This window comes from Montipora foliosa, chromosome 10 (genome assembly GCF_036669935.1).
Source record: "Montipora foliosa isolate CH-2021 chromosome 10, ASM3666993v2, whole genome shotgun sequence".
In the NCBI taxonomy this organism is placed as follows: domain Eukaryota; kingdom Metazoa; phylum Cnidaria; class Anthozoa; order Scleractinia; family Acroporidae; genus Montipora; species Montipora foliosa.
In genome coordinates, this window is record NC_090878.1 from 3,775,201 (window position 1) to 3,792,700 (window position 17,500).

Genomic DNA, 17,500 nt, shown 5'->3' on the forward strand with positions numbered 1-17,500 from the left:
TTCTTAAGAAAAAAATGGATACTGTCTCCTTATCTTTCTTAGCGCACTGTTCCTGTCATTATGCCACTTTTTTAATTGTATGTTTATTTATTTATTTATTTTTCGCCCATTAGTTGCTGTTGTTTGTCCGTAAGCAGTGTAAGTACTGCTCTGTAAGTGTAAGTATCGTATTGTAAGTAGTTTGTAAGTAGTTGAGTTCCTTATTTACCATTGATGCAAGTAAATTTGTGTAAATGATGTAAGTAATTGTGTAAGTAGTGCTCTTTTTGTTGAAATAAATATATTTGTTAAAAAAAAAAACAAAAAAACAAAAATGCGTGTTCATCATGATTAGGATTTACTCAATCTCACCTTCTCAAGAAGCCCAGTCTCTTCCAATCGTTTTAGCAAAAGTCCCACCGCATCTCTGTCAAGTTTTTCCAAGGTCTCTCTGTACTGTTGCGAGTAGGGACCATACAGATGGCCTATGCTATCTAACACATAAAAGTATAAAGCCAAAAACTGCGGAGGTTCGTCCAAAAGGAGCCATTCTATCGCCTGATTTATACGGTCGGACCAAGGAATGCTAAAATTAAACGCACAATGAACGTATGGTGGAAAACCTGGCAACGTCCTATTTCTATACTTCGGTAAATCCTTTGCATGTATAGCTCTGCAATCCAAAAGGCAAGTTTCTTTTTTGTGGTACGTGGGTTTCTCTGCGTAGCTTGTAGTTCCAGGCCAGAAATACGACGCGCTTCGGCCGCCGTTCTTTTGGAGAGTCAGCCATATTGGTTCTGAGTCGTTGTAGAATTTTGGGTCGAAGCAAGAGCAGTCGTATCCGAAGACAAACATTTCTTCGTAGACAGGGTCCCAAAATATGTTCGATACGATACCGTGGCTTTCCGAGTAGAGACCCGTTAAAATAGAGTGGTGGTTCGGCCACGTTAAAATCGGTTCAACGTTCTTGATATATTCGGCCTTCACGCCGGTTTGAGCTATGAAGTCGAAATTCGGTGTGTTAGCAACTTGACTTCGCAGAATTCGCCAGTCCAGGGCGTCCATCGAAACTATAATCAGGGGAGATTGTGCTGCTGAAATTCGCGACACGATGCATGCTAGCAGCAAAGGCAGACACCAGAGACCCGCGAAAAAAAACGCAAACATGAAGGCTTGCAAAATGAAGGTTAACACGGCTATTGAAGTGGTTGAAACTGTGAAATTTCGTTGGAATGCGAAACAATATGGCCTGTATAGCAACAAATAGTGCCAATATTGGCGTCACAAAAACACAAACTCGCGATATTAACAAGGCAATAGAGAACTTGATAAAGTTCAAGTCCTTAAGTGTTACTTTTAAAATGAAAGCTACTACTTCGTTTAATTAAGCGATGGTTGTTATACTGCACAAGGTAGTGCTAATTTTTGGACCGTAAGTGAAATCGACTAGAAATTTGGTAACCTCTGACACAGTAACTTCCTCACCCCTCCCCCCAGGTCAACTTTTCAGCTGGAATGGTACCGGTACTATGAAGTACTCAATCTAAACCGGGTTTTTTTCTTCATACTCCCAATAGGCGTGAAGATCCTTTTTAGCTGGATATCAGTTAGTTATCAGCGCATCTCGTGAATACCTGCCGCACTTGCATGAGCAAAAAATTTCTAGAAAAGCTCAGCTGTGTTTGATCGAGTACATAAAGTATAAGCTGAATGTGGCGACACTGCAGAAAAATCGCCAACATAGCCGTCGCAGCTAAATTGGCAAAGCGGAAGTTGAGTTCTTTAAAAAAATTGAGGAATCAAATGGTCTTGTACAGTACAAGGTGGAACGAAAGCTACTGAGCAGTACTTTCCTTTGGTGCTGTTTATTATGCTGCACAAGGTGGTTCTATCTTTTGAGTCTGTGAGTGAAATCCTTAAGTGTGACCATTCAAATGAAAGCTACTGAGCAGTACTTTCCTTTGGTGCTGTTTATTATGCTGCACAAGGTGGTTCTATCTTTTGAGTCTGTGAGTGAAATCCTAAAGTGTGACCATTCAAATGAAAGCTACTGAGCAGTACTCTACTGTGGTGCTGTATATTATGCTGTACAAGGTGGTTCTGTCTTTTGAGTCTGTGGGTGAAATCCTAAAGTGTGACCATTCAAATGAAAGCTACTGAGCAGTACTCTACTGTGGTGCTGTTTATTATGCTGTACAAGATGGTTCTGTCTTTTGAATCTGTGGTTGAAATCCTTAAGTGTGACCATTCAAATGAAAGCTACTGAGCAGTACTTTCCTGTGGTGCTGTTTATTATGCTGTACAAGGTGGTTCTATCTTTTGAGTCTGTGGGTGAAATCCTTAAGTGTGACCATTCAAATGAAAGCTACTGAGCAGTACTTTCCTGTGGTGCTGTTTATTATGCTGTACATAGTGGTTCTATCTTTTGAGTCTGTGAGTGTAATCCTAAAGTGTGACCATTTAAATGAAAGCTACTGAGCAGTACTTTCATGTTGTGTTGTTTATTAAGGTAATACCTAGATTCTGCAGGTGTCTTAACCCTCAAATGCTTTAAGTGAGCAAAAGTTTAGCAATAAATGTACACAAGAAATCCTCTAACTGTGACGCTTCTTGTTTTACCGCAGCCAGTCATACTGGCAGTGACAATATGTGTACTGTTCAAAAGAGAAACCAAGCAAGCTGATTTAAATAAGCCAATCAAAATGCACAATGACACCCTTTGATGTGTTTCGCTTTACTGATTGACAGCACTAAAAAACGAAACTGTTGATTAAAATTTGATGAGTCAGCATGGGTTTGAATGGTGAAATAAATAAATTAAAAAAGAATGTTTGTATTATCTACATAAGATTCCAATCACCAACTCAATGGACTGCTCAAAACCAAGAGTTGGCAAAACTTTCTGAAATTGTTCTGGCACACTTCTTAGTAAAGAATGCTTGTCTTTTTGACCAGTTTGTTTTAGTGGTGCCACTGCATGGACTTGAAAATCCGGCGTAACTTGGCCAGATTCATCTATGTCAAGTCTCCAATATACCATGAAAACAAGTCCAGGTTTATTTCTATTCTGCAGTTGTATTGCCTGGCTTCCTGTTGGCATGCCAACCAACTGAACAGTTTCAGGGTACTTCATTTTAAAGTGCTGAAATGTCCGTTGTCTATCTTTGTGCCATTCAGCATATTGTATTAATCCAATGAAGAATGGTTGCAAGGCTTTGTCTTTTTCAGTCGCTTGAATGAACTTTGAAAGTTCCTGACTGGCAAGAGGCTCTGTGACATCTATTTTAAGTCTATTCAAAACTGTGTTGTTTTCTTCAACAGATGCAGAGTCTTTTCATGTACATGTAAGACAAAACAAAAGGCAAAGAATGTTACCTTGAAAGTCTGACATTCATTTGTCACACATAAATTAAAGCAGATGACATTTGAACGAGAGAAGTACATAATAATTATTTTATTATTTTCCTGCATTCAAGGGAGATTTTAGGCCAGATGATAGGAGACTTTGGGAAACGATAAGCAATGGAAACGTCATGCGTTTCACTGTGTTTTGTCTGCATGAAAATGTGCAAAGTGAAAGAAGATAACTACAGTATGTAGTCATTGTTTCTGACTGGCAAAATAAAGAGCAACACTGGCATGTCACTGTGGCCAATTTTAAGAAACGTTTTTTCTTTATTGTTCTCAATGAAGTACCAGTATATACCTTTGTAATGCTGTAATTAATAGGAAATACTAAAATGGTGCAAATAAAAATTGAATTGGATACAGAATTTTTAACTCTTGGTACTTATTGTTATATCACAAGTGCAATGTTTTGGTTTTACTTTTAAACAGCTAGGTTTTCAAATGGCGTACTAGATGCTGAAATTAAGGTATGATGTGCCCTTGGGAGATTTCAGTTTTCCTTACGGCTGTTGGCAAGCAAATAGTTTCCTAGTTAATGTTGTTTTGTGAAATCCTCTGTACTGTCAGACAACTTGAAAAACAAATGGAATGTAGTTTTTTCTTGTAGAATGTCAGGATGAAATTTTTGGAATAACTTTACACGTCAAATGTCTTCAACATTAACATTAAAGGTTTTTCATGGTGTTTTGGTAAATTGTAACCAGATAGGACATCCATAAACTAGGCTTTGAATGTGTATCTTTTATCTGGACCCCTTGATGATGGCAGAAATACAAATAATAATATTTATGTGTTGAAGAAAAACATAGCTGAAGAGGTCAATTTTGTCAGCATTTTCGGAGAAAATATCCCAACCCTTTAATATTATTGCAAAAGCCTATGTTCCTTCAAAGCCGGCACTCCCAATCTGCCAGTTTGTAAAAAAGGAAACGATTTGTAAACAGGTATACCTGAACAAGTAGAACTTCTCTGCTCATCTTCTTGGACCTCAAATTCAACAGTAAATGGAATCACGTGACAAGTGCCCGATAATCGACGGAGCAAAACTGAAGTACTCTGCGTTTTGGACAACACTGAGATGCTATTTTCCACAAATTTGATTCCCGTAAAAGCTTCCAGTGAACTAAGTCGACTTTGTAAGGCATCAATGTCTTTTTCAATTTCGTTGCCATTATTTTCTTGCAATGAAGAAGGCTGAACATTTCGCAAAAGGTCAGAGGTCACCCTTTGTAATGTTTCAATAGTATACTGACCCGCAGATGTGTACTCTGTTTGATCTATTTCGTCCTCCAAATGACAAATCTCATCGTTAAGACTAGCGATCTCTTTAAGAGCAAGCTCCCTTAATTCTTTTGGTTCCTTTGATTTCTTCTTTACGGACTCCTGACTAATATATTTTTCTCTCTTTCTTTTATTGCGTCCCATTTGAAGTTTTTCTGCCATCTTGAAAAATTGGCGCTAAACATCTCCAGGAACGAGGCTGCTCTGTAATGAAGGGCGCTGACCTCTCTTTACTTATCGGATGGAAAGAGAATGGAGAATGATTGCCAACACAGGGTAGAAATTGTTATTTTTCTCCTCGAAAACGGAACCTTTCTAGCTTTCTTAGGCCTTGAAAATTATTCTTCTTATCTAATTAAGTTTCACGTATCCCAATATTTAGAAAACTAGCCGGGAAAACGTTGTTTATAACCGGCTCAAGTCGTGGAATTGGAAAGGCGATAGCTCTTAAAGCAGCAAGAGATGGGGCGAACATCGTCATTGCTGCCAAAACAGCTGAGCCCCATCCGAAGCTACCTGGAACTATTTATACTGCAGCAAAAGAAGGTGCGGACCAGTACTGTTGAAGTTGATTAGATTAGAATATTGCGATATTTTCCTCGAGATTTTAAGGTAAGCTTTAAAATAATTATTTACCTTGGTTGCCAGAGGAATATAGAATTTTTGAGGTAAAATTTTGTCCGTTCTTAATCGTTTACTCCGAATCACCTAGCGTTTTTCATGGTCCTTAGAAAGAACGTCATTGTCACCCAGGGTAAAGTAAGTACTTTACAGGCATTTAACATTTGTCAGCATTAATATTAGCAATGTTGTAGGCGTACCATGGGCGCCCCAAGGGGGTGTTTACAGGGTTTCGGCCCCGTTCGATTCCTGCAACCAGTGTATGTAATTACTTATCTTTACTTTACTTATCGCTTTTCAATATCGTTGCTCTTGTGCACACTTTCCTTTGATTATTTCGTGTTTCGTTTCTTTTTTGTCAATCACACTGTATGCATGGAAATTAATCTTATGCATGAATGAGCTTAATGTGTGTATTTAAGTGCTAGTTATAGTAATTATTATGTATACGAAAGATAAAAGTGATCTTCACACTTATCTGGACAATTTAAGCAATTGTCTCTCAACAAAAACATTTGTTGCAGGTTGAAGAAATGCAGGGTGCTGATTTGTTGATTTGCTGGTACACGAGCACATTTGTTGTGCGACAAGTTGTGAGCTTGATGAAAAACGAGCAACAAAGCCAAAATTTGTTGCTCAGAGTAGACCCGCGCTCTACTTTTCGCAACAACTTTCTTCAACCCGCAACAAATGTTTTTGTTGCGCGACAAGTTGATCATGCAAGGTGAAAAACGCGAAACATCGACCCAAACTTGCAAGGAAACAATGTTGCGCGCCAAGTTTAGGGTTTTTTGTATCTCGTATTTCGCCACCTTAAAGGATTGGTGAATAAAATAATTTGTGCAGGTTAGATACAAAAGATAGGCATGATCCGCTTAATTATACATAGATTTGGGGGACACTTTTTTTTACAGTTGAAGAGGTTGGCGGGAAGTGCTTACCATGCGCTGTGGATATTCGTGATGAAGAAGCTGTGTATAAGGCAGTGCAAGAAGCGGTGAAGAAATTTGGTGGTATCGACATACTTGTCAACAATGCGAGTGTCATAAATTTGACAGGAACTTTGGAAACGACAATGAAAAAGTAAGATGAAAATACTACATGTAACAGACCAGTGGTGGTAAGCAAATGTGTGGACTGACCATTGATTGTTGTCAATGTGTTTTTCATTATTCCAGGTATGACTTGATGAGTAATGTTAATGCCAGAGGGACATATCTATGGTGAGTTTCTTTTTCCTGTATGTAGATGTCAACAATTTCCTTGTTGCTTTCACCGGTACGTGCATATAACTGCATTCATTATCTTAAAGTGGTACTATGATCAAAAATCAAATCTTTTTTTACTTTGGATTTCAAAACTATGTCAACTAAACACTAAGTACTGTAACCCAAGTTTTAAGCCTTAATTTCAAAAACAGAGTTGTATATTTTGAACTGGAATTTTTCTATTTAATGGTCCGCCGTTACTAACTTTAAAATCTTGAGAGAGCTGGGTTGAGGAGAATATAACATCAAAGACTCACTTCGTTAGCATATTGACTCCTGGGGGTTCCCCATTGATGAGTAAAATCATCTGGCGTTCAACAGAGTAAATACTAACTATGACTGGTTTAGGCTGGTTTAGGGGTGAAAGGATTAAGAATGCAATGCGTTTGTATTCAACTGAATTAATATGCAGCGTGGGAGTTTCAGGCTTTCAGATTTTTAAACTTGTGTTTTGTATACATAAAAAACTGCGTTTACATGCTGAAATTTTAGGCTATTGAGTAAATAACGTCACTTTTCCGTAGACCCAACCTACTGTGGTCCAGTCAGGCAGTTTTGAGCGTGAGTAATGGCGGACCATGAAATCCAAAATTTACACTCAAAGTAAACAGCCTCTGGATAAAAATCAAAGCTCAAATTTTTGCCAGACAGGTGTTAAGCAAACACACTTTCAAAATCTGAAGCTTTAACTTCACAATAAAAGTCAGACCCTGAGTGTTTTTTGTCACAGTTCCAAAGCCTGCCTTCCTTATCTCAAAGCTGCATCCAACCCTCACATATTGAACATTACTGTGCCAATGAATATGAAACATGAATGGTTTAAAGACCACATTGGTATGTGGGTATGTATGTTTTGGGTGATTTTAATTAATCTCACTACCTTGCTTAAATACCCAGGGTCAACTAATTACTACAAGTGTAGTTCTTGGAAGGTTAATTAACAATATTATTCTACAAGGGTGCGTTGGATAATTATGAGGTGATGGATGTTGGTTATAATCATTTTATATCCAGCAAGCCCAAGTAGAATAAGAATTATTCTACTTGGGCTTGTTTTATAAAAACTTCAGGATCAACAACTCTTCGATGTTGATTTTATTTTTCTGCCGTGGTCAATTCCGGTCCAAAATGGCTTTTGTCAGCCATTTTTTCTCAGAGCTGCAAAAATGTTCTCAGCTCTTTTTATTAGTGATGCGTTCCTTGACCATATGTAGGTACAGCCGGTATATGAACTGATAGCCTGTGTCCGGCGAGCCAATGAAAATGCTGAAAATCTGATATGTGTAATTCAGCTTTTAATAATGATGGTATATTACAGCTGTTCATCCTCAGTAGAGTTTTATCAAGTAGTAATATGTAAAGGCGGTGCTGACTAAAAACTGATAAGAATACCTTGAAGTCATTCTCTGTTGCCGTTATAGTATTATTAGGGAGCTTAAACACGCATGTTTTTGAAACGCGGACGGCAACGGGAAGTGAGCTGTTTTCCCTTTTGACTTACATTGCCAAGTATCTTTTCTCCATTAGAGATGATTAGTGTAAAAATGTGGGAGAAACCACTGTCCTGGAACACGAAATGTTCTTTTCTGGTTGCCGTCCGCGTCTCCAAAACACGCGTGCTTAAGCTCCCTATTATTAATTGAAACCAGAGTTAATTTGTATGATTTGGGTTAAATCCTAATGGCCTCTCTTGTTCATGGATTCCTATCATACAATATATAATACACCTTATTGCAAAATGACTGCTGATTTATGTGCATACAAATTGGCCCTTATTGCCTCGTTCAAGATAAAATATTCTTTTGATTTTTGAGCTTAAAAATGAGGCAAGAAGGGCTAATTTGAATACCAACAAAAGAATATTAAGATGGTAGCCATTTTGGAATAAGGTGTATAGAAATATGTAATTAAACCTAGACACATGAAGCGACTAAGAGTATTTCTACTCCCCCCTGGATAGGATGCAAGTCCATCGCAGGGTTACCCCCAGCATTTTGCTGGTACCCATTTATACACCTGGTTGGAGAGAGGCACCGTGAGAGTAAAGTGTCTTACCCAAGAACACAACTCAATGTCCCCAGCCAGGACCCCAACCCGGACCACTCGATCCGGAGGCGAGCACTCTAACCATGATATTAAGCACATACACCCTGTAGTGTACCTATCTTAATTGTGTTGTTTGGTTTTTTTAAAAGCATACTCAGTATCCAAGTTTGGAATGACCTTGTGTGTCCTTGGCATGTCGCAAGAATTCAAAAATGATGGAATAGCAGTCAATGCCCTTTGGCCCAAGAAAGGTATGTTGTTTATGAATTCATTTTGAGGTGTCATATGCAAGTTTGGGCATCTGTGTTATTTTTTTTGTCAATAGGTATTGCTACTGTTGCAGTGGAGGTGATGTATGACAAAGAAGCACTGAAATACTGCCGCAAAGATTCGATCATGGCTGATGCTGCATATGTCATGCTGACAAGAGACAGTAGAAAAAGAACTGGGGAGTTTCTTTATGATGAGGAGGTTCTCACCGAAGAAGGAATCATGGACTTCACCCAATACTTAGTATCACCAGGTGAAAGACAATATACTAATACTGCACAGTGGAACTTGCCTGATATACAGGAGAATCTTTGCTGTTGCCATTGTTCACATGTTGTAACATTTATGTAACATATTTACTTGTTTGTACAGTACCTCTGAAAGATAAACAAAGTATCAACTGCATTTGCAATGCCTTGAAAATAAAGAGTCAACATGGGCATTAATGTGGACTATCGTGTTTGCTAACTAGTTTTTTCCAAAATGTGCCCCTCTTTATTTTCTGACAGGTACAGCATCCTTGTGAATTTAGAATGGCATGAAATGGAGTCATTTGCACTAACGTTTCCTCATCTACCTCAAATGGAAGCAAAATAATTATTATTAGTTTTTTTCTTTTCATCTGTTTCGCTTTCAGAGGCTGTAATGATGGGAAGTGAGTCTTCAGGTAGCCCAGGCGTAGCTGTGACAGAGGTCTTTGAGGCAATAAAGAGTTGTTGTAGCAAGGAGGTTGTTCAGATTGTGAATGGTGTCTTTGAGATTCATTTGTCAGGAAAAGAACCTGGAGTGTGGTATCTTGATTTGAAGGACAATGAAGGTAATCATTAATTTAATTTTGGAGCAGCTGGTCAGTCACTCAGTCAATTTGGTCAGTTTTATTCGGAAAGTTGTTGAGTCATTCAGTCAAATAAGAGTCGTCCAGCCAAAATTAGCCTGGTCAGTAGGCTATTGGTCAATTAGCAAACCCATACATCAGGAACAATAAGATTATTATTTATGCTGTACATGCAATTAACAGTCTTGTGGGATCCATGGGGCAGTGGTGACAGCATAAAATCCTGCCATCGATAATTATTATGTGGAGATTTTAAAAATCCATGAAACAAAACTTAGACCTTTTTTTTTTTACACCAACAGTCATTGTAAAATCTATTGTGGTTCATTAGCTTTTGATGGACGATTTACTTAAAATAACTGGATGGCCAAGTGTATACAATTTGCAGCTTGTGACTTGTCATTACAATGGAGATTAAATTGCAGTTCTTGTCATTATTAGTCATCACCCATTGTATTCTTGTCTTCTTCCTGTCACTGTTTTGCTTGAAACGATAATTTGCTGGCCGCTTAATAGAGGTAAAAGAGCAATAAAAAATGACCTTGCAGCAACGAAAAGGAGCCGTGGCCGCTTAATGGTGGCTGTTGAATAGAGGTATCAAATACAGCATTTTAGTGACAGATAATTCTGAACTTTAGAAAGTGGCCGTTTAATTGACGGTGGCCACTTAATAGAGGTTGCACTATAATAATAATTATTAGAAAAGTACAATAATATTATCATTGACTATTTAAAGACAGTTGATTTTTTGACATTGTAGGAAGTGTTGGAAGTGGTTCATTTCCTGGTGGGGAAGTTGGTTGTACCTTGATTATGGACTCTGAAGATTTTGTGAGAATGTTCCAAGGACATCTAAATCCTTTGCAGTTATCGATGTTGGATAGACTTGAAATCAAAGGGCACAAGATATTAGCTATGCATCTTCAGAAGCTTATGGGAAAAGTAAAATCCAAACTTTAAAAATCAGTGAAAGGAAAAAAAAAACGAAAATCTTTTTAAGAATAGTGATCTGCACAAATACCACTTGTTTTCTCCATAATTCAGAGACTACCTACAGTTCACTCAATTAAAATGAAAATGTAGCTGTTCTGAGAAAGGAAAAAGAATGCAACCGTGCATGTGACAACCCTGAGAGGTTATTGGGTCCATATCTCTGTGACTTTAAAATTTTGAGGAATCTGATAAAGTTGTGGGCAAAGGAGACCAAAGACCTTTGTTTGGGAGTGTTAGAAGACAGTAACAAAAGTAGGCATGACCCCTACTGTGTCAGTTAAAAAATTCAGAATTTTTGGAAGCACTTTTGCATTCTTTTCGTGCAATTGTGGTGAATATGTTTCATTTTCAATTATTTTGGGTTGACTCAACATTTACAAACTTGTCACAAAATCGTTTTCTTTCTATAAAGGTAAATGGTTTTTGTATATGTAGCAGTGTTTCTCACCCATTGACGTCACCCATTGTTATTAATATGCCAACCAGAACCTAATTGGTTGTTGAAACAATGACTTCTTATGTTCCATGGGTGGCAAATTTAAATATCAAAAGAAATGTGATGTCAATGTTTGTAAACAAGAAATGTCACTGTTGGGGTAAATAATTCTTTGAAGACAATTAATATTTTAATCTGTGTTTTTTTTACAAAAGAAAGAAAAGGAAACAAATACTAAAATAAATTATTTTAAAAACTTTGATAAATTGAGCTTAAAAATCTCATTCTTTGGGAAGCACTTCCAGTAAGCAAAATTTCTTTGGAAAAAAAAATGAAAACTTAAAAACATCCTTATCAGCATGAAGAAGTGCATGGCTTCTTGTACAGTCTTCAGGGTGCTGGATTAAGATCTTGAAATTAAGTTGTTGCTTAATTTATACGTTGTTGAAAAATCTAGCCTTCCTTCTTCTTCTCAGTGCATCCCAACCATGATCTTTTGTCTCGTTGGTGACCGTGATTTGCAAATCCACTGTAATCCTTTGAGCAGAAACATGCTGCTTAGCCTTGAACCCTTCCAACATGACATCTATCAGCAGACGAGGGTCTCGAGCTGTTCATGCATACGCTGTATTTCAATTTGAGTCACACCAGGGGTTTATGTATAATGACGTTTCGCTAACAATCTGGAGGCAATTCCAGAGGTTACAATGTACATGTACATAGAATCAAGTGAACATTCAGCTGATGTTGAAGAAACAATTGGACACTTCAGTTTGTTATTGATGGTAACCCCATCCTTTTTAATATGTTTTATTAAAACTCAGCATCTATAACTCTTCTTTGGTGTTCCCGGGGGTAGTATTGTTGACCAAAGCATCGATTTCTGGCTTGGTCAATTCTGGTCCAAAAACGGCCTTTTTTGGCCATTTTATCTCAGAGCTGCAAAAATGTTTCAGCTTGCTTTATTGCTGATGCAGTCCTTGACCATATTGGGCACAGCAGGTATATGAACTGATAGCTTGTGTCCGGCAGGCCAATAAAAATGCTGGAAATCTGATATCCATAGTTCAGTTTTTAATAAATATATATATATATATATAACTGCATATGTTCAAGAATTTTGTGTCACACGATTGGGAGAAAATTGTCTGCAGTTGGATGGGTCAGATTTTTTTCTGGTGTGGAGGCCTGTAGTCTCCTTTGCAGCCTTTTTTTGTTATGTCACACATAGCTCCCCCCAACGAAATGGCTGCTGATATTTGAGGGAGTGTTGCGTGACTACCAGACTACGGGCTGGGTACATAACAAAGACTGAAAATGCGTACCAATTGTCACACAATCGCTTTTCTGTCTTTATCTTCAATTATTGTCTCTGGGAAATACTGGTATTCTTGGCCGATTTCTTAGTTGGAACCATTTGTTTACAGACAAAGTGACAATTTAGCTGGTTCTTAAAACCATTGTCTCAGTGTTTCCACTCAATCAGTTTAAAATGTAGGCAGCACAGTAAAGGTAAAGAAAACACACTGCAGACACAACCCAAACCTTCAACTTACTCTAACCCTTGGCCTAAAAACATTTACTTTTTGTTGGATTCATCCTCGTGAGATGCAAGGGCAGTCCCCAGTGGAAGGGGGACTCCCATATAAAAAGGACGTGGGTGCTCGTCAGAAATGTTGAAGTGAACCCCTAAGAGGTACCAAAATCCTGTCTTGTGGGCGTGGCATGATTTTTTTTTTCTACCCTTACGAGGTACCAAATTATGGGTTTTAATTAGACAAAATTAAAAATATGTCAATTATCGGCTCAATCCCGCTAAAGCTCCCACTGTGGACCTTTTGAGGCTGAACACGTTAAGAGGTGACAGCTTTTTTAACACCCAAAAGGTACAATGAGCGCCCCCGTCCCTTTTATGTGGGAGTTCCCGCCGGGTGCGGAGCGGGGGGGGGGGGGGGGGCAGTCAGGCGGGTCGGGATGAACTTGGGACTGATATGACTTGGAAACCTTAGCCAGTCCCGATTTTGCCGGTGATTTTGTTGTCCTGTACCGACTGACTGCCCCTGGGTCTCCAAGGATGATTAAACACCTGTTTACGATCTAAGCTGACAGAAGGTAATGAGAAAAAAAAACAAAGAACAATTTAAATGCTTCAAAAAAGACCAACAATTTACCCCTAGACCACCATGGAAAGTCAACCGCCGGATCGGTACTTTTGAGCTCCGATATATGTAGTAAGCAACAAGGTGCTGACCAAGTGCGGGCTTTTGACAAGACCATTCATAATGTTAAACACGGGGTGAGTGTAAAAGTTTACTATTTTTTAGGTATTTTTCAGCGATAAAAATTTTTCTTTCACAAGTTGAACTAATTACATATTCGTCTATTATTTTATTGGTCAGAAAACTAGCCGGAAAAACTGTATTTATTACCGGCGCAAGCCGTGGAATTGGAAAGGCGATAGCTCTTAAAGCAGCAAGAGATGGGGCGAACATCGTCATCGCTGCAAAGACAACCGAACCTCATCCGACGCTACCTGGAACTATCTACACAGCAGCAAAGGAAGGTAAATTATGATAATGGCTTGAAAATTGTGATATGGGCTCAATTATTCAACCTGCTTCGTCATGCAAACATTGCATCATAGCAATTAATTGCACGATAGACCTAATAACCTAATCGTAATCCCCTATTAATTGGTTTTTATTTGGTGGCCAAAAGGCCTTTTGCGATATAATAAAATTCAGCTTGATAGTGAGGCAGTTAGGAGAAAGACAAAGGAATGTGGATGATTTGTAAATATTTTTTCACATTCATTCCAACGTGTTTCTATTGTTTTTGTCCTCACTGCCTCACTATCAAGCTGAATATTTAATATTTCGAAAATGGTCTGTTGATAAAATCTAGTTGCCTAATGTCCTGGCCCGGGTTGTTCGAAGCATGGATAGCACTAACCAGTGTTAAATACCATGGAAACCTTTTTTTTTTGGTTCAAACAATAATTGATACTTTTATGCAGACTCAAGATCATATGTGGGTTGAGTTTTTTGGTTCTCTACTCTGCTTCAAGAGGTTTTTCTCAGGGTATTCCAGTTTTCCACCCCCTTAAAAACCAACTTTTGACTCGATTTGCATTAATTGTTGATTTCAGTTTACAGAGTCCGCAATTTGTGCTCCAGCGCTGGAATGACCTGACACTTAAATGAACTTACTTTCCTTTCCTTTCCTTGTTCCAGAATAATTTACTTAGAAAACCCTGACTCAATGTGGTGAGAGATCTGTAACCCACACTAGATCTATCCCTTGAATTGATCAATTAATTGCCTGAAAAAAATTGCAATATTTGCAAAGCACTGAGAAGTAAATTTATGTTTGAATTGTCATACACCTCAAAGAAAACTTGGGATTTTTTGCACTGAATAATTATGCTGCATGAAGAAGACACTTGACCTAAACTGTCATCTCTTTAATTGACTTTCTTTTTAGTTGAAGAAGCTGGTGGGAAGTGTCTCCCTTATGCAGTCGACATCCGGGAGGAAGAGGCTGTGAATGAGGCTGTAAAAGAAGCAGTGAAGAAATTTGGTGGTATTGACGTACTTGTCAATAATGCCAGTGCTATAAGCTTAACAGGAACATTAGAAACACCAATGAAAAGGTTAGAGTATGTAGAGGAAACCAGAGGCACACCAGGAGGAATTCTGTTTAGTAGCTTTCTCGTGAATGCTCACACATGATAATTTTTCCCATTGAAGTTAGAACCAACGTATACAACATAATAAACAGCCTTACATGAAAGGAATGCTTAGTAGCTTTCATTTGAATACTTTTTAGAAATAATTATTAATTTCATAAAATTTATGTTATTTGTGAAAGAAAATTACATTTTTTTCAGCAACAGTCTCAGTAACATTGCAATGTGGCAATAACTATTTTACGTTTTTCCTACATGTAGATATGATCTTATGAATTCCATAAATGCAAGAGGAACATATTTATGGTGAGTCAAGGTGATAAACCTCTTGGGGTGATTCACACAATTGAAGCATGCTCTTGCCACTGCACCATCCCTTCTCCCATTATTGGAGTTAAATCATGATTCTCTTTTTTTTTTCTTAGCTCCCAAGCATGTCTACCATATCTTAAGAAGGGAAAGAATCCTCATATTTTAAATATCAGTCCACCATTAAACATGAAACCGCATTGGTTTAAGAATCATGTCGGTAAGTCTTGAGTCTTTTTGGGGAATCAAGATTTTCATGATTTTTATCTCTGAGAGAAATGGTTTCAAAAGTGATCTTATTGTTTTCAAGTTTGTGATTAAGGATAATAATCATTCTTGTCTTGTTACCAGCATACACAATGGCAAAATATGGAATGTCAATGTGTGTACTTGGAATGGCAGAGGAGTTTAAGGATGATGGAATCTCAGTCAATGCTTTATGGCCCAAAACAGGTATCTTGTGATGAAAGTATTGGTGGTTGGTAAGATCTTAGAAGGATTTATCTACTTTTTTGAGTCTTCTTTGCATTAAACTGAACCTTGATTGCATCTTGTGCCAGGATTTTGATACAGAATTTTTAGCCAGTTATTATGTCTGTCAGCATTTTGAAAGTACTTTGTTTCACTTTGGTTTAAAGGTTTGATAGTTTTTTGTCAATTTGAAAACTTTCTGATCTTTAAACAATATTATTACAAATTTTATAATGGTATTATGTGCGAGTACTTTTTTCTAAGAACTGAGACAGATTCCAAACAATATTGCAAAAATTAGGATGGTGACGATCCAAGTGCAGATTGGCCATCTTTTCACGGCAGATACAAATAATTATACCATTAAGAACTTTGCTTAATTAAATGGAGTGGATATTAAATGGGGACATACATGTACGTGTAGCTTTTGAGTGGATGTTAAATGAGGCGATATTATGCAACAATACTCACTGATCAACTAGGATTTTTCCTTTCAACATAATTATAGTGTCTGATAGAACACAAACTTTATCACAAAAATGTTACGATTGACATGTTCTAACAGGAAGAGATTATGGTGGCCAATGTTGCATCAAGGTGATATGAGATAGATTTCAATGACACAGGCAGTGCTTAACAGGACTGATGTCTTCTTTGTATAGCAACGTAGTTTTCTAGCAGGTTATGTTTCTCGAAGCTGTAGTTTCTGCAAGGTCTCATTTTCATTAGTAACACAAGCATAATTTTATGCGCTACTATCATTAACATTTATTCGCCGAAGGCGAAGTGATTATCGGTGAATATTCACCAAGACGAAGTCAAGGTGAATATTTACCTAAAATCACTGAGCCTGAGGCGAATAATTGTTTTAGTATAAATACACAGGTGATTATTTCAAAAAAGAGAAAAAAAAACATTTCAACGCGAAAATCATCTTCACTTACAGTGGCAAAACGACTACTGGCAGCCATTTTGTCCGTCTAGGTGATTATCGGCTGATAATCCGAGATAGCGAGCCAATGAGAGCGCGCGATTTTGTATAATCACCTGTGTATTTATACTAATAATTATTGCAAACTCAGTTTTTAATAATTCATTATTGGTACTTTTTTTTTTTTTACAACAAACAAAAGTAGTTAACTGGAAGTTAATATGTAGACCTTCATATCTTCCTTGTGCTTATGCTTGGGTCTCTAGGAACCATCCTTAATTTAAGGAAGTTGTGGGAGTGGAAGATTAAAAAAATTCTCTTAGCACTCTGGTCACATGATGTAATAGGTATAGCTACTTACGTATTCACACTTCTTTCATGAAGTCCTTTCATGGGAAGACATGAGCCCAACAAACTGACCTGCTCCCAACTGTGTTGCTCCAGGGCTAAGTTGGTAGAGCATTGATTGCTTCATCATCGCAGAGGTCACGGGTCTGAATCCAATGGGGGGCCACCTGAATTTCTGAGATGTCTACAAGAGACAATAATTTGCATAAATTGTCCAGATATTAGTGGATCTTATATTCTAGGATCATTTCTCTCTCTTGTCAGGTATAGCTACTGCAGCCATGCAGATGCTTGGAGGTAAAGACGCACTGGCACAGTGTCGTACAGATGACATCATGGCAGATGCTGCATATGTGGTGTTAACAAGAGACAGCCGAGCTAGGACTGGAGAGTTTCTCATTGATGAGGATGTCCTTAGGGATGTAGGAGTCACTGATTTTGAACCCTACTCCTGCGTACCAGGTATGACTTGTCTTCAGAAGAAAGGGTTGGCACTCGCTGAAGCCACACTTACGGAGGGGGGGGGAACAATTTTCACTCGGACAATCTTACGTAAACAAGAGTTCTTTACATTCAGGGGTGTAGGCAGGGGGGGGAGGCGTTGGGTCCTAGGGTA

The 17,500-nt window shown here is 38.0% G+C and overlaps 4 protein-coding genes across 4 annotated transcripts in view; 2 read left to right on the forward strand and 2 right to left on the reverse strand.

The window, feature by feature from the left end:
• Positions 1–1,467, reverse strand: part of LOC137973175 (ectonucleotide pyrophosphatase/phosphodiesterase family member 5-like) — an 8,752-nt gene extending 7,285 nt beyond the window's left edge. The window contains exon 1 of the mRNA XM_068819937.1: positions 352–1,467. Coding sequence (XP_068676038.1) covers positions 352–1,146 — 795 coding nt within the window. The 5' untranslated portion in view covers positions 1,147–1,467. The remainder of the gene's footprint in view (positions 1–351) is intronic.
• Positions 1,468–1,878: 411 nt separating this feature from the next.
• LOC137973080 (centromere protein P-like) lies at positions 1,879–4,830 on the reverse strand. Its single transcript, XM_068819813.1, has 2 exons — positions 4,338–4,830; positions 1,879–3,309 (listed from the first exon to the last, which is right to left on the reverse strand). Exons 1-2 carry the CDS (start codon positions 4,828–4,830, stop codon positions 2,816–2,818), a joined length of 987 nt encoding a protein of 328 aa, XP_068675914.1. The 3' UTR covers positions 1,879–2,815.
• LOC137973079 (hydroxysteroid dehydrogenase-like protein 2) lies at positions 4,816–11,403 on the forward strand. The gene is made up of 9 exons (XM_068819812.1): positions 4,816–4,944; positions 5,051–5,214; positions 6,204–6,372; positions 6,468–6,512; positions 7,288–7,391; positions 8,753–8,854; positions 8,929–9,126; positions 9,511–9,690; positions 10,469–11,403. Exons 1-9 carry the CDS (start codon positions 4,910–4,912, stop codon positions 10,666–10,668), a joined length of 1,197 nt encoding a protein of 398 aa, XP_068675913.1. The 5' UTR covers positions 4,816–4,909; the 3' UTR covers positions 10,669–11,403.
• A 1,953-nt stretch (positions 11,404–13,356) lies between these two features.
• LOC137973076 (hydroxysteroid dehydrogenase-like protein 2) overlaps positions 13,357–17,500 on the forward strand; it is a 5,532-nt gene continuing 1,388 nt past the window's right edge. The window contains exons 1-7 of the mRNA XM_068819809.1: positions 13,357–13,433; positions 13,537–13,700; positions 14,621–14,789; positions 15,087–15,131; positions 15,251–15,354; positions 15,486–15,587; positions 17,149–17,346. Of these exons, the coding sequence (XP_068675910.1) occupies positions 13,420–13,433; positions 13,537–13,700; positions 14,621–14,789; positions 15,087–15,131; positions 15,251–15,354; positions 15,486–15,587; positions 17,149–17,346 (796 nt within the window). The 5' untranslated portion in view covers positions 13,357–13,419. The remainder of the gene's footprint in view (positions 13,434–13,536; positions 13,701–14,620; positions 14,790–15,086; positions 15,132–15,250; positions 15,355–15,485; positions 15,588–17,148; positions 17,347–17,500) is intronic.